The sequence below is a fragment of the Pleurodeles waltl genome, chromosome 12 (assembly GCF_031143425.1).
Source record: "Pleurodeles waltl isolate 20211129_DDA chromosome 12, aPleWal1.hap1.20221129, whole genome shotgun sequence".
NCBI lineage: Eukaryota > Metazoa > Chordata > Amphibia > Caudata > Salamandridae > Pleurodeles > Pleurodeles waltl.
The window spans coordinates 91,683,215-91,706,059 of NC_090451.1; the positions used below are offsets into that span (position 1 = coordinate 91,683,215).

Sequence of the window (22,845 nt, forward strand, 5' to 3'; positions counted from 1 at the left end):
CCACTTAGAAAATGAAGACTCTCTTGGGAAAGGTTAGTCTCATCCTCTTTCGTTTGGGGGGGGGTTGTGTAAGGAAATGCCTCCTTGGCATGGTTGCCCCCTGACTTTTTGCCTTTGCTGATGCTATGTTTACAATTGAAAGTGTGCTGAGGCCTGCTAACCAGGCCCCAGCACCAGTGTTCTTTCCCTAACCTGTACTTTTGTATCCACAATTGGCAGACCCTGGCATCCAGATAAGTCCCTTGTAACTGGTACTCCTAGTACCAAGGGCCCTGATGCCAAGGAAGGTCTCTAAGGGCTGCAGCATGTCTTATGCCACCCTGGAGACCTCTCACTCAGCACAGGCACACTGCTTGCCAGCTTGTGTGTGCTAGTGAGGACAAAACGAGTAAGTCGACATGGCACTCCCCTCAGGGTGCCATGTCAGCCTCTCACTGCCTATGCCGTATAGGTAAGACACCCCTCTAGCAGGCCTTACAGCCCTAAGGCAGGGTGCACTATACCATAGGTGAGGGTACCAGTGCATGAGCATGGTACCCCTACAGTGTCTAAACAAAACCTTAGACATTGTAAGTGCAGGGTAGCCATAAGAGTATATGGTCTGGGAGTCTGTTTTACACGGACTCCACAGCACCATAATGGCTACACTGAAAACTGGGAAGTTTGGTATCAAACTTCTCAGCACAATAAATGCACACTGATGCCAGTGTACATTTTATTGTAAAATACACCACAGAGGGCACCTTAGAGGTGCCCCCTGAAACTTAACCGACTATCTGTGTAGGCTGACTAGTTTTAGCAGCCTGCCACAAACCGAGACATGTTGCTGGCCCCATGGGGAGAGTGCCTTTGTCACTCTGAGGCCAGTAACAAAGCCTGCACTGGGTGGAGATGCTAACACCTCCCCCAGGCAGGAATTGTCACACCTGGCGGTGAGCCTCAAAGGCTCACCTCCTTTGTGCCAACCCAGCAGGACACTCCAGCTAGTGGAGTTGCCCGCCCCCTCCGGCCAGGCCCCACTTTTGGCGGCAAGGCCGGAGAAAATAATGAGAAAAACAAGGAGGAGTCACTGGCCAGTCAGGACAGCCCCTAAGGTGTCCTGAGCTGAAGTGACTCTAACTTTTAGAAATCCTCCATCTTGCAGATGGAGGATTCCCCCAATAGGGTTAGGATTGTGACCCCCTCCCCTTGGGAGGAGGCACAAAGAGGGTGTACCCACCCTCAGGGCTAGTAGCCATTGGCTACTAACCCCCCAGACCTAAAACACACCCTTAAATTTAGTATTTAAGGGCTACCCTGAACCCTAGAAAATTAGATTCCTGCAACTACAAGAAGAAGGACTGCCCAGCTGAAAACCCCTGCAGCGGAAGACCAGAAGACGACAACTGCCTTGGCTCCAGAAACTCACCGGCCTGTCTCCTGCCTTCCAAAGATCCTGCTCCAGCGACGCCTTCCAAAGGGACCAGCGACCTCGACATCCTCTGAGGACTGCCCTTGCTTCGAAAAGACAAGAAACTCCCGAGGACAGCGGACCTGCTCCAAGAAAGGCTGCAACTTTGTTTCCAGCAGCCTTGAAAGAACCCTGCAAGCTCCCCGCAAGAAGCGTGAGACTTGCAACACTGCACCCGGCGACCCCGACTCGGCTGGTGGCGATCCAACACCTCAGGAGGGACCCCAGGACTACTCTAAGACTGTGAGTACAAAAACCTGTCCCCCCTGAACCCCCACAGCGCCGCCTGCAGAGGGAATCCCGAGGCTTCCCCTGACCGCGACTCTTTGAATCCAAAGTCCCGACACCTGGGAGAGACCCTGCACCCGCAGCCCCCAGGACCTGAAGGACCGGACTTTCACTGGAGGAGTGACCCCCAGGAGTCCCTCTCCCTTGACCAAGTGGAGGTTTCCCCGAGGAACCCCCCCCTTGCCTGCCTGCAGCGCTGAAGAGATCCCTAGATCTCCCATTGACTTCCATTACAAACCCGACGCTTGTTTCTACCCTGCACCCGGCCGCCCCCGCGCTGCTGAGGGTGAAATTTCTGTGTGGGCTTGTGTCCCCCCCGGTGCCCCACAAAACCCCCCTGGTCTGCCCTCCGAAGACGTGGGTACTTACCTGCAAGCAGACCGGAACCGGGGCACCCCCTTCTCTCCATTCTAGCCTATGTGTTTTGGGCACCACTTTGAACTCTGCACCTGACCGGCCCTGAGCTGCTGGTGTGTTGACTTTGGGGTTGCTCTGAACCCCCAACGGTGGGCTACCTTGGACCAAGAACTAAGCCCTGTAAGTGTCTTACTTACCTGGTTAACCTAACAAATACTTACCTCCCCTAGGAACTGTGAAAATTGCACTAAGTGTCCACTTTTAAAACAGCTATTTGTGAATAACTTGAAAAGTATACATGCAATTTTGATGATTTGAAGTTCCTAAAGTACTTACCTGCAATACCTTTCGAATGAGATATTACAGGTAGAATTTGAACCTGTGGTTCTTAAAATAAACTAAGAAAAGATATTTTTCTATATAAAAACCTATTGGCTGGATTTGTCTCTGAGTGTGTGTACCTCATTTATTGTCTATGTGTATGTACAACAAATGCTTAACACTACTCCTTGGATAAGCCTACTGCTCGACCACACTACCACAAAATAGAGCATTAGTATTATCTATTTTTACCACTATTTTACCTCTAAGGGGAACCCTTGGACTCTGTGCATGCTATTCCTTACTTTGAAATAGCACATACAGAGCCAACTTCCTACATTGGTGGATCAGCGGTGGGGTACAAGACTTTGCATTTGCTGGACTACTCAGCCAATACCTGATCACACGACAAATTCCAAAATTGTCATTAGAAATTGATTTTTGCAATTTGAAAAGTTTTCTAAATTCTTAAAAGACCTGCTAGGGCCTTGTGTTAGATCCTGTTTAGCATTTCTTTTAGAGTTTAAAAGTTTGTAAAAGTTTGAATTAGATTCTAGAACCAGTTGTAGATTCTTAAAAAGTATTCCAACTTTTAGAAGCAAAATGTCTAGCAAGGATGTGACTGTGGTGGAACTCGACACCACACCTTACCTCCATCTTAAGATGAGGGAGCTAAGGTCACTCTGTAAAATAAAGAAAATAACAATGGGCCCCAAACCTACCAAAATACAGCTCCAGGAGCTTTTGGCAGAGTTTGAAAAGGCCAACCCCTCTGAGGGTGGCAACTCAGAGGAAGAGGATAGTGACTTGGAGGAAAATTCCCCCCTACCAGTCCTATCTAGGGAGAACAGGGTCTCTCAAACCCTGACTCCAAAAATAATAGTCAGAGATGCTGGTTCCCTCACAGGAGAGACCAACACCTCTGAAATCACTGAGGATAACTCCAGTGAAGAGGACATCCAGTTAGCCAGGATGGCCAAAAGATTGGCTTTGGAAAGACAGATCCTAGCCATAGAGAGGGAAAGACAAGAGATGGGCCTAGGACCCATCAATGGTGGCAGCAACATAAATAGGGTCAGAGATTCTCCTGACATGTTGAAAATCCCTAAAGGGATTGTAACTAAATATGAAGATGGTGATGACATCACCAAATGGTTCACAGCTTTTGAGAGGGCTTGTGTAACCAGAAAAGTGAACAGATCTCACTGGGGTGCTCTCCTTTGGGAAATGTTCACAGGAAAGTGTAGGGATAGACTCCTCACACTCTCTGGACAAGATGCAGAATCTTATGACCTCATGAAGGGTACCCTGATTGAGGGCTTTGGATTCTCCACTGAGGAGTATAGGATTAGATTCAGGGGGGCTCAAAAATCCTCGAGCCAGACCTGGGTTGACTTTGTAGACTACTCAGTGAAAACACTAGATGGTTGGATTCAAGGCAGTGGTGTAAGTAATTATGATGGGCTGTACAATTTATTTGTGAAAGAACACCTGTTAAGTAATTGTTTCAATGATAAACTGCATCAGCATCTGGTAGACCTAGGACCAATTTCTCACCAAGAATTGGGAAAGAAGGCGGACCATTGGGTCAAGACAAGGGTGTCCAAGACTTCAACAGGGGGTGACCAAAAGAAAGGGGTCACAAAGACTCCCCAGGGGAAGGGTGATGAGACAACCAAAACTAAAAATAGTAAAGAGTCTTCTACAGGCCCCCAAAAACCTGCACAGGAGGGTGGGCCCAGAGCCTCTTCACAAAACAATGGGTACAAGGGTAAAAACTTTGATCCCAAAAAGGCCTGGTGTCATAGCTGTAAACAGCATGGACACCAAACTGGAGACAAGGCCTGTCCCAAGAAAGGTTCCACTCCAAACTCCCATCCAGGTAACACTGGTATGGCTAGTCTCCAAGTGGGATCAACAGTGTGCCCAGAGCAAATCAGGGTCCACACTGAAGCTACTCTAGTTTCTGAGGGTGGGGTGGATTTAGCCACACTAGCTGTCTGGCCGCCTAACATGCAAAAATACAGACAGCAACTCTTAATTAATGGGACTAGAATAGAGGGCCTGAGGGATACAGGTGCCAGTGTCACCATGGTGACAGAGAAACTGGTTTCCCCTGGCCAATACCTGACTGGAAAAACTTACACAGTCACCAACGCTGACAATCAGAGAAAAGTACATCCCATGGCAATGGTTACTTTAGAATGGGGAGGGGTCAATGGCCTGAAACAGGTGGTGGTCTCCTCAAATATCCCAGTAGACTGTCTGCTTGGAAATGACCTGGAGTCCTCAGCATGGGCTGAGGTAGAACTAAAAACCCATGCAGCAATGCTGGGTATCCCTGAACTGGTGTGTGTGAAAACAAGAGCACAGTGCAAGGCACAGGGTGAACAAGTAGAGCTGGAGTCTGGAAGAAGGGCCCAGCCTACCAAGAGAACAGGAAAGTCAGCTGGGAAACCAACTGCAACACAGCAAAAGAAAGGGAACCTCTCTTCTCAGGAAGAAGTTCTGCCCTCTGAGGGAACTGAGCCTTTGGAGCTTGAACCTTATCAGGTTGAGCTCTTAGGCCCAGGGGGACCCTCAAGGGAGGAGCTGTGTAAGGGACAAGAAACCTGTCCCTCTCTTGAAGGCCTTAGGCAGCAAGCTGCTGAAGAGTCCCAAGGCAAGAAAAATGGAACGCATAGGGTCTATTGGGAAGATGGACTCCTGTACACTGAGGCCAGAGACCCCAAACCTGGTGCCACTAGGAGAGTGGTAGTGCCTCAGCTGTTCAGGAAGTTCATCCTAACATTGGCCCATGACATTCCCCTTGCTGGACATTTGGGACAAACCAAGACGTGGGAGAGGTTAGTCAACCACTTCTACTGGCCCAATATGTCCAACATGGTTAAGGAGTTTTGCCTCTCCTGCCCCACCTGTCAAGCCAGTGGTAAGACAGGTGGGCACCCAAAGGCCCCCCTCATTCCACTTCCAGTGGTGGGGGTGCCCTTTGAAAGAGTGGGTGTGGACATAGTTGGTCCACTAGAACCTCCCACAGCCTCAGGAAATATGTATATCCTGGTAGTAGTGGATCATGCTACCAGGTATCCTGAAGCTATTCCCCTTAGGTCGACTACTGCCCCTGCAGTAGCCAAGGCCCTCATTGGTATCTTTACCAGAGTGGGTTTCCCTAAGGAGGTGGTGTCTGACAGAGGTACCAACTTCATGTCAGCATACCTAAAGCACATGTGGAATGAGTGTGGAGTGACTTATAAATTCACTACACCATACCATCCACAAACTAATGGCTTGGTTGAGAGATTCAACAAGACATTAAAAGGCATGATCATGGGGCTCCCAGAAAAACTCAAAAGGAGATGGGATGTCCTCTTGCCATGTCTGCTTTTCGCTTACAGAGAGGTGCCACAGAAGGGAGTAGGATTCTCACCCTTTGAACTTCTGTTTGGTCATCCTGTAAGGGGACCACTTGCCCTTGTTAAAGAAGGCTGGGAGAGACCTCTCCATGAGCCTAAACAGGACATAGTGGACTATGTACTTGGCCTTCGCTCTAGAATGGCAGAGTACATGGAAAAGGCAACCAAAAACCTTGAGGCCAGCCAACAGCTCCAGAAGTTTTGGTATGACCAAAAGGCTGCACTGATTGAGTTCCAACCAGGGCAGAAAGTCTGGGTTCTGGAGCCTGTGGCTCCCAGGGCACTCCAGGACAAATGGAGTGGCCCTTACCCAGTACTAGAAAGGAAGAGTCAGGTCACCTACCTGGTGGACCTGGGCACAAGCAGGAGCCCCAAGAGGGTGATCCATGTGAACCGCCTTAAGCTCTTCCATGACAGGGCTGATGTGAATCTGTTGATGGTAACAGATGAGGATCAGGAGGCAGAGAGTGAACCTCTCCCTGATCTTCTGTCATCAGACCCAAAAGATGGCACAGTAGATGGAGTGATCTACTCAGACACCCTCTCTGGCCAACAGCAAGCTGATTGTAGGAGAGTCCTACAACAGTTTCCTGAACTCTTCTCCTTAACCCCTGGTCAGACACACCTGTGTACCCATGATGTGGACACAGGAGACAGCATGCCTGTCAAGAACAAAATCTTTAGACAGTCCGACCATGTTAAGGAAAGCATCAAGGTGGAAGTCCACAAGATGCTGGAATTGGGAGTAATTGAGCGCTCTGACAGCCCCTGGGCTAGCCCAGTGGTCTTAGTCCCCAAACCTCACACCAAAGATGGAAAGAAAGAGATGAGGTTTTGTGTGGACTACAGAGGGCTCAATTCTGTCACCAAGACAGATGCCCATCCAATTCCAAGAGCTGATGAGCTCATTGATAAATTAGGTGCTGCCAAATTTCTAAGTACCTTTGACTTGACAGCAGGGTACTGGCAAATAAAAATGGCACCTGGAGCCAAAGAAAAGACAGCATTCTCCACACCTGATGGGCATTATCAGTTTACTGTTATGCCCTTTGGTTTAAAGAATGCCCCTGCCACCTTCCAAAGGTTGGTGAATCAAGTCCTTGCTGGCTTGGAGTCCTTTAGCACAGCTTATCTTGATGATATTGCTGTCTTTAGCTCCACCTGGCAGGATCACCTGGTCCACCTGAGGAAGGTTTTGAAGGCTCTGCAATCTGCAGGCCTCTCTATCAAGGCATCCAAATGCCAGATAGGGCAGGGAACTGTGGTTTACTTGGGCCACCTTGTAGGTGGAGGCCAAGTTCAGCCACTCCAACCCAAGATCCAGACTATTCTGGACTGGGTAGCTCCAAAAACCCAGACTCAAGTCAGGGCATTCCTTGGCTTGACTGGGTATTACAGGAGGTTTGTGAAGGGATATGGATCCATTGTGACAGCCCTCACTGAACTCACCTCCAAGAAAATGCCCAAGAAAGTGAACTGGACTGTGGAATGCCAACAGGCCTTTGACACCCTGAAACAAGCAATGTGCTCAGCACCAGTTCTAAAAGCTCCAGATTATTCTAAGCAGTTCATTGTGCAGACTGATGCCTCTGAACATGGGATAGGGGCAGTTTTGTCCCAAACAAATGATGATGGCCTTGACCAGCCTGTTGCTTTCATTAGCAGGAGGTTACTCCCCAGGGAGCAGCGTTGGAGTGCCATTGAGAGGGAGGCCTTTGCTGTGGTTTGGTCCCTGAAGAAGCTGAGACCATACCTCTTTGGGACTCACTTCCTAGTTCAAACTGACCACAGACCTCTCAAATGGCTGATGCAAATGAAAGGTGAAAATCCTAAACTGTTGAGGTGGTCCATCTCCCTACAGGGAATGGACTTTATAGTGGAACACAGACCTGGGACTGCCCATGCCAATGCAGATGGCCTTTCCAGGTTCTTCCACTTAGAAAATGAAGACTCTCTTGGGAAAGGTTAGTCTCATCCTCTTTCGTTTGGGGGGGGGTTGTGTAAGGAAATGCCTCCTTGGCATGGTTGCCCCCTGACTTTTTGCCTTTGCTGATGCTATGTTTACAATTGAAAGTGTGCTGAGGCCTGCTAACCAGGCCCCAGCACCAGTGTTCTTTCCCTAACCTGTACTTTTGTATCCACAATTGGCAGACCCTGGCATCCAGATAAGTCCCTTGTAACTGGTACTCCTAGTACCAAGGGCCCTGATGCCAAGGAAGGTCTCTAAGGGCTGCAGCATGTCTTATGCCACCCTGGAGACCTCTCACTCAGCACAGGCACACTGCTTGCCAGCTTGTGTGTGCTAGTGAGGACAAAACGAGTAAGTCGACATGGCACTCCCCTCAGGGTGCCATGTCAGCCTCTCACTGCCTATGCCGTATAGGTAAGACACCCCTCTAGCAGGCCTTACAGCCCTAAGGCAGGGTGCACTATACCATAGGTGAGGGTACCAGTGCATGAGCATGGTACCCCTACAGTGTCTAAACAAAACCTTAGACATTGTAAGTGCAGGGTAGCCATAAGAGTATATGGTCTGGGAGTCTGTTTTACACGGACTCCACAGCACCATAATGGCTACACTGAAAACTGGGAAGTTTGGTATCAAACTTCTCAGCACAATAAATGCACACTGATGCCAGTGTACATTTTATTGTAAAATACACCACAGAGGGCACCTTAGAGGTGCCCCCTGAAACTTAACCGACTATCTGTGTAGGCTGACTAGTTTTAGCAGCCTGCCACAAACCGAGACATGTTGCTGGCCCCATGGGGAGAGTGCCTTTGTCACTCTGAGGCCAGTAACAAAGCCTGCACTGGGTGGAGATGCTAACACCTCCCCCAGGCAGGAATTGTCACACCTGGCGGTGAGCCTCAAAGGCTCACCTCCTTTGTGCCAACCCAGCAGGACACTCCAGCTAGTGGAGTTGCCCGCCCCCTCCGGCCAGGCCCCACTTTTGGCGGCAAGGCCGGAGAAAATAATGAGAAAAACAAGGAGGAGTCACTGGCCAGTCAGGACAGCCCCTAAGGTGTCCTGAGCTGAAGTGACTCTAACTTTTAGAAATCCTCCATCTTGCAGATGGAGGATTCCCCCAATAGGGTTAGGATTGTGACCCCCTCCCCTTGGGAGGAGGCACAAAGAGGGTGTACCCACCCTCAGGGCTAGTAGCCATTGGCTACTAACCCCCCAGACCTAAAACACACCCTTAAATTTAGTATTTAAGGGCTACCCTGAACCCTAGAAAATTAGATTCCTGCAACTACAAGAAGAAGGACTGCCCAGCTGAAAACCCCTGCAGCGGAAGACCAGAAGACGACAACTGCCTTGGCTCCAGAAACTTACCGGCCTGTCTCCTGCCTTCCAAAGATCCTGCTCCAGCGACGCCTTCCAAAGGGACCAGCGACCTCGACATCCTCTGAGGACTGCCCTTGCTTCGAAAAGACAAGAAACTCCCGAGGACAGCGGACCTGCTCCAAGAAAGGCTGCAACTTTGTTTCCAGCAGCCTTGAAAGAACCCTGCAAGCTCCCCGCAAGAAGCGTGAGACTTGCAACACTGCACCCGGCGACCCCGACTCGGCTGGTGGCGATCCAACACCTCAGGAGGGACCCCAGGACTACTCTAAGACTGTGAGTACAAAAACCTGTCCCCCCTGAACCCCCACAGCGCCGCCTGCAGAGGGAATCCCGAGGCTTCCCCTGACCGCGACTCTTTGAATCCAAAGTCCCGACACCTGGGAGAGACCCTGCACCCGCAGCCCCCAGGACCTGAAGGACCGGACTTTCACTGGAGGAGTGACCCCCAGGAGTCCCTCTCCCTTGACCAAGTGGAGGTTTCCCCGAGGAACCCCCCCCTTGCCTGCCTGCAGCGCTGAAGAGATCCCTAGATCTCCCATTGACTTCCATTACAAACCCGACGCTTGTTTCTACCCTGCACCCGGCCGCCCCCGCGCTGCTGAGGGTGAAATTTCTGTGTGGGCTTGTGTCCCCCCCGGTGCCCCACAAAACCCCCCTGGTCTGCCCTCCGAAGACGTGGGTACTTACCTGCAAGCAGACCGGAACCGGGGCACCCCCTTCTCTCCATTCTAGCCTATGTGTTTTGGGCACCACTTTGAACTCTGCACCTGACCGGCCCTGAGCTGCTGGTGTGGTGACTTTGGGGTTGCTCTGAACCCCCAACGGTGGGCTACCTTGGACCAAGAACTAAGCCCTGTAAGTGTCTTACTTACCTGGTTAACCTAACAAATACTTACCTCCCCTAGGAACTGTGAAAATTGCACTAAGTGTCCACTTTTAAAACAGCTATTTGTGAATAACTTGAAAAGTATACATGCAATTTTGATGATTTGAAGTTCCTAAAGTACTTACCTGCAATACCTTTCGAATGAGATATTACAGGTAGAATTTGAACCTGTGGTTCTTAAAATAAACTAAGAAAAGATATTTTTCTATATAAAAACCTATTGGCTGGATTTGTGTCTGAGTGTGTGTACCTCATTTATTGTCTATGTGTATGTACAACAAATGCTTAACACTACTCCTTGGATAAGCCTACTGCTCGACCACACTACCACAAAATAGAGCATTAGTATTATCTATTTTTACCACTATTTTACCTCTAAGGGGAACCCTTGGACTCTGTGCATGCTATTCCTTACTTTGAAATAGCACATACAGAGCCAACTTCCTACACTCCATCAATATCTTCGAAGTCCACTACAAAAGTACAGAATGATTAAAATAGGGTTACAAGCCATAAAATGCCACCTTAGGAGCTGAACTTCAATAATGTTAATAAGCCCATTAGCCAACTGGTGTCACCAAAAAGGCCCAGCACCATCTTTGATCAAGGCCTGTTCAAAGTGCCTAAAACCCATTTGTGCACTGATTATTTTTCTTGCAATTTACATTTTCCCCTGATACTCCAATTTTACCACTCCCTGACCATACAGCAACAATGTATGTGTCATCAGCGCACAGTAGGGCCCGTATTTAAAATGATTTCCTTCCTATTCCAGCCAACTGCAACCACTAGTTTTTGTCAAGTAATGTTTTTGCCACATAAAAGTATGTATCATAGAAAACAATCACTTTTACAGTTTTAGTCTATTGATTTAGGGATAGACCATTACCACATAGAAAATTCATGGCTACTCATTTATGGAGAAAATTCATATTTTTACTTTGTGGCTATTCGTGTTCAGCAATGATTAAAGGCAATAAACCAGAGTTAACTTTTAATACTTTATTTAGCAAATGTGAATGGATACTGTGCTTTGTGGGTGCTGCTTTGTTATGTTGTGTTGTATCATGTTGTGTGCCAGAAAGTTAAAATTTGCTGCAAGTCATACATTCCGAACACTGCTACAGGGTCCTGCTCACAATATTCGGAAACTTTGAAATGGATGTATGATGGAACAACGCATGCACAAACCACGCATGCCTGAAAAACGAGGTTGGAACAACAACCGCATTGTTTCCACGCATGCCTTTACCATGCATGCCATTACAATTATTTTTTGTTGTAAAGGCATGCCTAGTAAAGGCATGTGTGGAACGGCATGTGTGGTTTTCCTATGCCACCCAAATAAACACAACTACCCCGACCCCCTACCTGCCCTAAAAAACACAACTACCCCGACCCTTCCACCCGCCCTGAGCCCTGAAACCGACCCCCCACCCGCCCCAAAAAATGACCCGCACCCCAAAAATAAGCCTGCCCCGATTACCCCAACCCACCCATAAAAACTATCCCAATCCCACCACCTACCCTGAGCCCAAAAACCTACCCCGATCCCCCACCCACCCTAATAACTGACCCTTACCCCCCAAAAAAATACCCCACCCCTAAAAACAAAATTACCAGACCACCCTATCCCTGCCCTTAAGATCAAACTACCCAACCCCCACCCGCTCTAAAAATAAAACTACCCCCACCCACAAAATAAAACTTCCCTGACCCCCCCACCCGCCTCAAAAATAAAACTACCCTGTCCCTAAAAACAATATTACCCTGACCCCCACCCTGCCCCTAAAACAAAATTACCCGGAACCCCCACCCACGCCCCTAAAAACCCACCCACACCTGCCCTAAACACAATTTACTCCAACTCCCCACCCCTAAAAACAAAATTACCCCGACCCCCCCTCCACCCGGCCCTAAAAATAAAACTACCCTCTAGCCCCACTTACCTGACCACATCCTCTCTCACTGCTGACTCCCTTTTTTCTCTGCCTTAACCACGCATTTGCGTTGTTCAGTACATGCGTGGTTAAGGCAGAGAAAAGGGGAGTTGTTGTAAACACAAGCGCGGTTCTGCTTGCGTTAACAACGTTGTCATGGTTCTGGCGTCGTTGTTACGGACGTTTCCCCTTTGAAATGACTAATGGTGCGGCCAAGACATATTTTATGACTACATATTCCAGATATTCATCTTAATGACATAAAAGTGTTATAACTAGTTGCTCCCCAAGCCTCAACAAATACAATCCCCTTCAATCACTGTCCTAGCAAATAACCTGACTGGACAGCTGAGAGCTACTTCTTTGTTGTTGCTTAATTCTGTACAGATTCTGCAAACTGTTTATGAGAATTTGAGCACATCTATAACAATCAGCATGACAATCTGTTACTGCCTGAATACAGACAGTTCTAGGACGAGTGCTGTCAAATAAGTTGGGCAGTTGTTTGAAATTCTGTTGTAAAAAAACTGTGCTTTCAAAGTTTCAGCAAGAAATTGTTGGATCCTACCAATTTTTGGAAGGAAGGTTATCAGCATCTTTCTTTTCAGGGTATAAAATAGGTGGAAGAGTCACAAATTTCCCGGCACAGTACCAGTGTTGTAGCTGTTACAGTGTGGCCTGTACATTGAACAAGAAATAGCGCTAAATAAGAAACACAATAAAATGAGGAAAAATAGATACATCCTGTCCAATCGTGTTGTGTGCCGAGGTGCAGTGAAAATAGTTAATGTTCAGTGTAGGGATTAAAGGCTGTTGTGCTTTTTGGCACACCATTGATGCTATTTTTCAGCATTGTCAACTTCGACATAACATCGACTTGTCATTGTCAAAATGCACCATTGAATAGCATTGTGTCACTTGGACTTGTCACAACAATAAAATGTTGCTTGAGGAGATTCTTCTACATCTACTATGATAGTATGCTAAATACAATGTTACCTAGACGTGGCCGAAAGTAACGTGTATCACTAAACAATGCTTTCAGAACATCATGTTTGTAGGTGAATAAGTTTATGTGTAACTCTGCATTACATCTATGTTTTTACCTGTCTCAGATACCCGCCAGGGATATTGTTATATTGAAGTTCTGCAGACAATGTGTCAGCTATCCTCCACAAGCCGGAACCTTGTCACAAAGTCGGAGTGTTGCTGTAATAGTGGTCGTGGATGGGGCAACCTATGTGAGCTCTGTCCTCTCCCTGGAACTGCCCTCTACAAGAAGATGTGCCCACACGGACCTGGCTACTCAACTGATGGACGAGGTAATGTGTGAGCAGTGTGCGATTAAAGAAACAACAAAGATGACAAACATGTATGTTTGAACGAGCAGCCTAGACACTGAGTGAGTTAATGGGAGGAAGCAGTCATTGGACTGATAAAAGATTGATTTAGTTAGGAAGAGTTGAAAAGCGATTGAGCAAATTATGACTTTTTATGCTCAGCAGAGTTCAGATGTTTTGTAATTAGCAAAATAAACCACAGGCTAAAAGCAACTGGAAAGAGTAAAGTATACGAATACACATATCCAAAAAGATTAACAAACAAAACATGCTTTGAAGAATGGTGACTCTGTATATGTGGATTTTTTTACCTTAGGCACTGGTTGGGTTAAATACAAGGTATTGTGCACAAGAGAGCATATTTAGGGAATGTAGGATACATAAGTGACACTTTATTTTGCGTAATGCATTTGTTGCTACCACAAAAAGCTGAAATTCCGTTTTATGTGTCAATCCCAATTCATAATTTTGAAGCAAATGGCAACCCATTGACTTTTTGATTTTTCTAGGACAATATAGTTTGTTGAAATGTATATGCTTGTTGTACAGCCAGGGTCCCTCAAATATTATTCTTTGGTGATTATCCTTGTTCTTGAATCATCCTGCCTCATGTATAGTCAATTTCATACACTGACTCATGCTAAGCATAAATTAGTGTAATGTAAATCCCAAGTAACTCAGCACGATTTTGGTAAATGTATTTATTTACCTAGAAGTTTTGACAAGTGCTCCATTTAGTTGTTCACTTACTTCAAAGTGCTGATGAAGATGAAATGAGGAAGATGAGAAGAAACACACGAAAATCAGATTAGATGAGTTAGTAACCAGTTATTTTTAGCTGTGATGCTTCAACCTGTGTATAAGTGTAAATAGCTTAGTTTTCAGACGTTTCTTGAAAGGCCTGTGATTACATTAGAATCTAGGATAAAGATTGGTTGTGGTCCACAGTGGTGGTGCTTAAAAAGCTAGGGATCTGTCGCTATGTTGCAAAGATCAAGCCGATGTAGGTCATTCCTGTAACAGATTTTTGAAACTCTCTAAAATGAGAAAGTGTTTCTAGGAAATAGTTTTCTTGAAGATGGCTGTGACCTAATCAATATTAACAAGATCATCAAAGGACGGAATGTCACAAACATTACATAACCCATAAACATTTTAGGAACTTGAGATGATTGTTATCCAAAGTGTTATTGTTCATTGGACACCTCCTTAAGAGTCAAGAGATCTCACTTGGTTATCAGTCAGAAACTATATAAAGCCCTTGTTCACTTTAAAGACACATCAACTGAATGTGGAGAGGAAAAAAAATGTTTTCCTTGACAAGTCAATGACCCTTGATTAAATAGTACTTGTTACAAATAATCTTTTACAAATAGCAGCATGACAAAAATACTTTTGTACCATGGCAATAAAAAAGGTGACTGTCACCAGCCTAGACCTGGAGACGAAGAGGCGGCAACTGTTATAGACCCTATCAAATCAATTCCTTAATCTGGTGCGGTGGTCCTGCATTAGTATCCAAAAAGGTGTCTTGAAAGAGCAAGCAAGAAACAAAGTCCAGTTACCAGACTGTGGGGGGGACGGAGGAAGCACCGCCAACAGGCTGGCGGTGCTTCTGGGGCTATTCTGACCGCTGCGGTAAAGCCGCGGTCAGAAAAGGGAAGCCGGCGGTTTCCCGCCGGCTTCCCGCTGCCCCTGTGAATCCTCCATGGCAGCGCTGCAAGCAGCGCCGCCATGGGGATTCCGACCCCCTTCCCGCCAGCCTGGTTCTGGCGGTTTTCACCGCCAGAACCTGGCAGGCGGGAACGGGTGTCGCGGGGCCCCCTAACAGGGCCCCACATTGATTTTCAGTGTCTGCTTGGCAGACACTGAAAATCGCGACGGGTGCAACTGCACCCGTCGCACACCAGCAACTCCGCCGGCTCCATTCGGAGCCGGCTTCCTCGTTGCTGGTGCTTTCCCGCTGGGCGGGCGGGCGGCCTTTTGGCGGTCGCCCGCCAGCCCAGCGGGAAAGTCAGAATGACCGCCGCGGTCCTTTGACCGCGGTACGGTCTTCTGGCGGTTCCCGCCAGGCGGGCGGCGACCGCCGCCCGCCAAGGTAGGAATGACCGCCTGTGTTTGTTAAATAAGAAGGTTGTAAGACTCTAGTGATCAGCTAAGTGCAGTGCTGAACATTAGCTGAGTAAGACCATGAATCTACAATGTGGCTTCCTCCTATCATTGTTTGATGTAAAATTGTGTACCTAAATTAGAGATTATAAACCCAATAGAAATGCGGTCCTATCTTACACAATACACCAAATGCTGCACTGAATCAAAGGCTTTAACATAGAATCTGATAAACATGCAATAATTAATTTGCTCTTTTTGTTTTAGATATTGATGAATGCAAAGTTCTGCCAAATCTGTGCAAGAATGGTCAGTGCATAAATAGCATTGGCTCCTTCCGCTGTCACTGCAAACCGGGCTACACCACTGACATTACAGGGACGTCTTGCGTCGGTAAGGTTCTTCATATCTTTATGTATTTGGTTTTGACCTATCTCACATTCCTCCAATATTTCTCATCATTCTGTTCTCTCTAATTCTTTCTTTTCACCTCACCGCATCTCAGCCCTTCTCCATCTCTCAGCCATATGCTCTCTTATTGCTAATAAATCTAACTCTACTTTATTCTTCCTATATTATTCATGGTCTCACAATGTGATTCTCCTTCTCACATTTTGCTCTCTAAGTTGGAAAGTTGGACAAATATGGTCTGATTGCAGATGATGAGAGCACAAAATGGCTGCAGAACATTCTCTCTGAATTACACATCACCAACCTCTTTGAAGCCTTAGACCTAACCCTTTCAACCTTTCATCTGACCATAGACCGCTTTCCAAATCTGAATAGCAGTTAATACCATTTAATAAGCTTTTTATTCTTATGCGATTCAGTGATTTCAATAATGATCTTTACTACACCCTTTATATCAGTCCAACATATAGATACTGTTTAACACTCATTGTAGGAAGTTGGCTCTGTATGCACTATTTCAAAGTAAGGAATAGTATGCACAGAGTCCAAGGGTTCCCCTTAGAGGTAAGATAGTGTCAAAAAGAGATAATACTAATGCTCTATTTTGTGGTAGTGTGGTCGAGCAGTAGGCTTATCAAAGGAGTAGTGTTAAGCATTTGTTGTACATACACACAGGCAATAAATGAGGAACACACACTCAGGGACAAATCCAGGCCAATAGGTTTTGTTATAGAAAAATATATTTTCTTAGTTTATTTTAAGAACCACAGGTTCAAATTCTACATGTAATATCTCATTTGAAAGGTATTGTAGGTAAGTACTTTAGGAACTTTGAATCATTTCATTAGCATGTATACTTTTCACATAAAACACAATAAGCTGTTTTAAAAGTGGACACTTAGTGCAATTTTCACAGTTCCTGGGGGAGGTAAGTAATGTTAGTTTTAACAGGTAAGTAAGTCACTTACAGGTTTCAGTTTTTGGTCCAAGGTAGCCCACCGTTGGGGGTTCAGAGCAACCCCAAAGTTATCACACCAGCAGCTCAGGGCCGGTCAGGTGCAAAGGTCAAAGAGGTGCCCAAAACACATAGGCTATAATGGAGAGAAGGGGGTGCCCCGGTTCCAGTCTGCCAGCAGGTAAGTACCCGCGTCTTCGGAGGGCAGACCAGGGGGGTTTTGTAGGGCACCGGGGGGGACACAAGTCCACACAGAAAGTACACCCTCAGCAGCGCGGGGGCGGCCGGGTGCAGTGTGCAAACAAGCGTCGGGTTTCCTTTAGTTTTCAATGGGAGACCAAGGGGTCTCTTCAGCGATGCAGGCAGGCAAGGGGGGGGCTCCTCGGGGTAGCCACCACCTGGGCAAGGGAGAGGGCCTCCTGGGGGTCACTCCTGCTCAGAAGTTCCGTTTCTTCAGGGGCTGGGGGCTGCGGGTGCAGGGTCTTTTCCAGCCGTCGGGAAATGGAGTTCAGACAGTCGCGGTCAGGGGGAGCCTGGGGATTCCCTCTGCAGGCGTCGCTGTGGGGGCTTAGGGGGGACAACTTTGGTTACTCACAGTTGTAGAGTCGCCGGAGGGTCCTCCCTGAGTTGGTTGTTCTTCACCAGTCGAGTCGGGGTCGCCGGGTGCAGTGTTGCAAGTCTCACGCTTCTTGCGGGGAGTTGCAGGGGTCTTTAAATCTGCTCCTTGAAACAAAGTTGCAGTTCTTGTGGAGCAGTGCCGCTGTCCTCGGGAGTTTCTTGTCTTTCTTGAAGCAGGGCAGTCCTCCGAGGATTCAGAGGTCGCTGGTCCCTTGGAAAGCGTCGCTGGAGCAGGTTTCTTTTGGAAGGCAGGAGACAGGCCGGTAGGACTGGGGCCAAAGCAGTTGGTGTCTTCTGTTCTTCCTCTGCAGGGGTTTTTCAGCTCAGCAGTCTTCTTCTTCAGGTAAGTCGCAGGAATCTAAATTCTTAGGTTCAGGGAAGCCCTTAAATACTAAATTTAAGGGCGTGTTTAGGTCTGGGGGGTTAGTAGCCAATGGCTACTAGCCCTGAGGGTGAGTACACCCTCTTTGTGCCTCCTCCCAAGGGGAGGGGGTCACATCCCTAATCCTATTGGGGGAATCCTCCATCTGCAAGATGGAGGATTTCTAAAAGTTGGAGTCACTTCAGCTCAGGACACCTTAGGGGCTGTCCTGACTGGCCAGTGACTCCTCCTTGTTTTTCTCATTATTTTCTCCGGCCTTGCCGCCAAAAGTGGGGGCCGGGGCCGGAGAGGGCGGGCAACTCCACTAGCTGGAGTGTCCTGCGGTGCTGGCACAAAGGGGTGAGCCTTTGAGGCTCACCGCCAGGTGTGACAGCCCCTGCCTGGGGGAGGTGTTAGCATCTCCACCCAGTGCAGGCTTTGTTACTGGCCTCAGAGTGACAAAGGCACTCTCCCCATGGGCCCAGCAACATGTCTCTAGTGTGGCAGGCTGCTGGAACCAGTCAGCCTACACAGATAGTTGGTTAAGGTTTCAGGGGGCACCTCTAAGGTGCCCTCTGGGGTGTATTTTACAATAAAATGTACACTGGCATCAGTGTGCATTTATTGTGCTGAGAAGTTTGATACCAAACTTCCCAGTTTTCAGTGTAGCCATTATGGTGCTGTGGAGTTCGTGTAAAACAGACTCCCAGACCATATACTCTTATGGCTACCCTGCACTTACAATGTCCAAGGTATTGCTTAGACACTGTAGGGGCACAGTGCTCATGCACTGGTGCCCTCACCTATGGTATAGTGCACCCTGCCTTAGGGCTGTAAGGCCTGCTAGAGGGGTGACTTATCTATACCTGCATAGGCAGTGAGAGGCTGGCATGGCACCCTGAGGGGAGTGCCATGTCGACTTACTCGTTTTGTTCTCACCAGCACACACAAGCTGGCAAGCAGGGTGTCTGTGCTGAGTGAGGGGTCTCCAGGGTGGCATAAGATATGCTGCAGCCCTTAGAGACCTTCCTTGGCATCAGGGCCCTTGGTACCAGGGGTACCATTTACAAGGGACTTATCTGGATGCCAGGGGGTGCCAATTGTGGATACAAAAGTACAGGTTAGGGAAAGAACACTGGTGCTGGGGCCTGGTTAGCAGGCCTCAGCACACTTTCATTTCAAAACATAGCATCAGCAAAGGCAAAAAGTCAGGGGGTAACCATGCCAAGGAGGCATTTCCTTACACTCATGGTTACTCCAACTTCTAATCATAGATTATTCAAATAAGTGGCCATCATGTCAGATCTTCAACCTTGCGACTGAATTCCTAAAAAATAATAAACAATTTTACTTGAAATGGTGCTTGTAAAATTGGCTATTAGCATGAACAAAAAGCATGGCAGGGTTTTACCCAGTTCCATGTGCCTACTTCAACTATTTCCAAATATTTGCTGTAACAGAGTACCTATGTTTGTGTCTTTTATGTACTTTCCATGCAGACATGGATGAGTGTGCTCAGTCTCCTAAGCCATGTAACTTCATCTGCAAGAATACAGAAGGAAGCTATCAGTGTTCTTGTCCACGGGGATACATCCTTCAGGAAGATGGAAAGACCTGCAAAGGTAAGAACAAACATATCTCCCTTTCCCAATAGCCACTTCCTTCACATTAACAATACTGCTAAATCCCAATGGAATCAACCACTCTTGTAGGAATTAGCAGATGTGATGACTGCATAACTGCATAGTTAAATAATTGAATAGGTAGATCCATGAAGAAGTAAGACATGTGGGCCAAAACATGTTGGTAGTGTAAAACTAACATTACACTGATGGTAACAATAGTTATTCCATGATGATATCTTTGACCAAATGTTCATTTCAAACACTAAGGGGGTTATTCCAACTTTGGAGGAGGTGGTAATCCGTCCCAAATGTGACGGATTTACCACCAGCCGTATTACGAGTTCCATAGGATATAATGGACTCGTAATACGGCTGGTGGTATATCCGTCACTTTACCGTCACTTTTGGGACGGATTACCACTTCCTCCAAAGTTGGAATAACCCCCTAAGAGTTATTTACTTGAAAATGTAGGCAAGGTATTTTCCTAAAGTTTTTTGCAAAATGTTCCATACCTTGAGTTTGTCCTTATCGCAATATTATTTCCAGTGGTGCTTGTTCCTATTGATATCTTTCAATTTGTGTTGGTATTTATTTTATAAAAGCATGGTATTCGGTTTGCTTGCATATTGAGATATTATTTGTGCATCAAATACTAACTCACATAGATCTTTAATTCCCCAGTAAAGCTGACCTGGTTGCATACTGCAAAGTTCGATCCTCGTCAGAGTGAAATTATACAGTGAGGCCATTCAGGAACATTGCTTTCACAGATGAGCAGGTCTACTTGGCCCATTGTGAGAATTCTGCCAGACCACTGCTGTTTATAAGTTACAGGAGCTTTGGCAAAGTCAGTCACGTCATACTTGACTGATGAATGACTGACTGTGTCATAACTCTACTAACTTTTCACAAGCATGACCTGTACGGAAATTCCTAGTTTTACTGCAGGTCAGCTTACATCTAGATAAATGCCTGATATGGAATGTAATTTTCTGATAGTCATTGATTCAAATCCGCTTTGGCATTCAAATTCTACCTGTGGCTTTGGATGTAATTTCATCTGTTTCTGACATTACTGTTGTGTGCTACAGATTTGGATGAATGTTCAACCAAACAACACAACTGCCAGTTCCTGTGTATAAATACTATTGGAAGCTTCAACTGCAAGTGCCCCCCTGGTTTCACGCAGCACCAGACCTCCTGTATAGGTAAGCAGATCTCCCATTGCTGCTACGTCTTTCGGTCAGCCCAACCAAGCTTATTTCACAATGATTCACAGTCATTCATGTAAGACTACATTTGCATTTTATTGTGCTAAACATACTCACAGGTCACCTTTGAAAGCCCACAGATTCATTCACAGAGACAACATACACTCAAATGTCAAAGGAGATAATGAGTTCCATAACACTTTCCCATCTTTATCTCTATATGTCAGAAAACAAATATTGAGGACCTGGCATTATAGACTGATTGATGTTTGTTTGGAACTCCATGGTGAGATCTCTTAAGATGGTATAGTAACGGAATATCAACTTTTAATATCTTGCTACAAAAATATTGTGGACAGATTATTGACTAGCAATAATATCTTGAAGGTATGTGGATGTGGCGTTTAGGATTTTAAATCTATGCATACTTATGTATACGTAACTTCATAATGTTTTATTAATGGATATACTGGCTATGGTATTTATGTAGATAGATATTTTAGTGCTCAATATTATAACTGGAATCCTTATGACTTGCACATTTAGAGGATTGAAGGGTTCTAGAATCAAAAATACTTTCTATATCCTAAAGGGCTTTTTCCCAGCTTGTCCATCGGAAAATGTCTCCATTGCTTAGCTTGTTTTGTTGAAACCTATTTCATTTAGCCATGATTAAAATGGTATATGCTATATAAAAATATTGCATTGAAAAATGGAACTACACAAGAGTAAACACAAATCATGACAATGCTTTACTTTGGTAAATTTCTTACAGATAATAATGAGTGCACTGCCCAACCTAGCTTGTGTGGTGCCAAAGGAGTGTGCCAGAACAGCCCAGGTAGTTACAACTGTGAATGCCAGAAAGGATTCTCCCTGGACACTGCCGGCAGCAGCTGTGAAGGTAAAGGTTATTGGTGGCGTGCAATCTAAGCTGGTGTCTCTTTTCTTGTTAGTTAACAAACTTTGACACTTATTGAATAAGTCATATTTTGGCCGTTCAGTGCACAGGGGTTTACCATACCGGAAATCTATGATGGTCTCTTCCAATTTGTTATTATGATTTAAAGTTCAATTTCAATTAATTTTCCTATCACAGTTCACATTATTCGTGTTCTCATTCATTATTATTGTCGATCTATCCAGTAGATTCTTTTTAGAACATGTTAACTTTCAATTTCATAATCTTCAATATCAAAAGAAATAACTCTCCACAGTGAGAGGAAAAGAGCAATAAAGAATATCCTATCTAACTATGCCTAGAAGGAAATGTGAGAAGAATAAAAACATACCCCAGACCATTCGGCAGTACAATAATATATTGAAGAATTTTCATCCCGGGCTGGTAAAATGCCCACGCCAAGGTTTATAATGTAGAATGTGAGGAGGCAAGCGTGAGATGGACTGGGCTTTCAATATCCAGACTAGTTCCCGTTAATGCAGTTGTTGAAGGGCAGTTTGAAGGTGGAGGTCAGTCTATTTCACGGATGCAATTGTGCAGCCAGAAAGCAGTACATTTTCTGCATTTTTATGGAGCACTGGTACACATAGCATCGTCCTGCTTCATCTCCTGCCTCGGTCAGCTCATAGCAGAAGTGGGCAAACGTGCATTTTCTTTCAAAGTATGGAGTGCGTTCTGACAACTGATCTAATGCTAGCCTTCAATCTCAATGAGACTCTTGTGATGTCAGTGTTATTTCAATTCAGTGCTCAGCCTCTTAGCAGCGGAATCCATATTATGACTTCCTGGCTACTACAACCTGTATTATGTGATATGATCTATTTGCTTCATATAATAAATAATCAAATTCTGGTGCTTTTTCTTTGTCTGCCTCGTAGATGTGGATGAATGTGACGGAAACCACCGCTGCCAGCATGGCTGCCAAAATGTGCTCGGGGGATACCGCTGTGGCTGTCCTCAAGGTTATATGCAGCACTACCAATGGAACCAGTGTGTTGGTGAGTATGCAGTGCAGGGTCTTTAGTAAAGAAAAGCGAGAACAGAAACAATTCTCTTATTTGCACTTTGAATGTTTCCTACTCCAAGCAGAAATGTGTTCACAGATTTCGACCTAAGGAAAAGCCAGTTTTGCCAGAAAGGATAGGGAAAGCATAGGGGCCATATTGTGATCATGTGCACAGGTTTTCACAGGAGCACCAGGGAGTTGTGCCGCTATTTATCCACAGGTGTACACTTTGCAGAGCAT

At 46.2% G+C, this 22,845-nt stretch overlaps 1 protein-coding gene across 1 annotated transcript in view; it reads left to right on the forward strand.

Annotated features, from left to right (window-relative positions):
* Positions 1-22,845, forward strand: part of LOC138267693 (fibrillin-2-like) — a 367,800-nt gene that overhangs the window by 336,993 nt on the left and 7,962 nt on the right. Inside the window, exons 56-61 of the mRNA XM_069216842.1 lie at positions 13,123-13,329; positions 15,724-15,849; positions 19,301-19,423; positions 20,519-20,635; positions 21,414-21,542; positions 22,478-22,597. Coding sequence (XP_069072943.1) covers positions 13,123-13,329; positions 15,724-15,849; positions 19,301-19,423; positions 20,519-20,635; positions 21,414-21,542; positions 22,478-22,597 — 822 coding nt within the window. The remainder of the gene's footprint in view (positions 1-13,122; positions 13,330-15,723; positions 15,850-19,300; positions 19,424-20,518; positions 20,636-21,413; positions 21,543-22,477; positions 22,598-22,845) is intronic.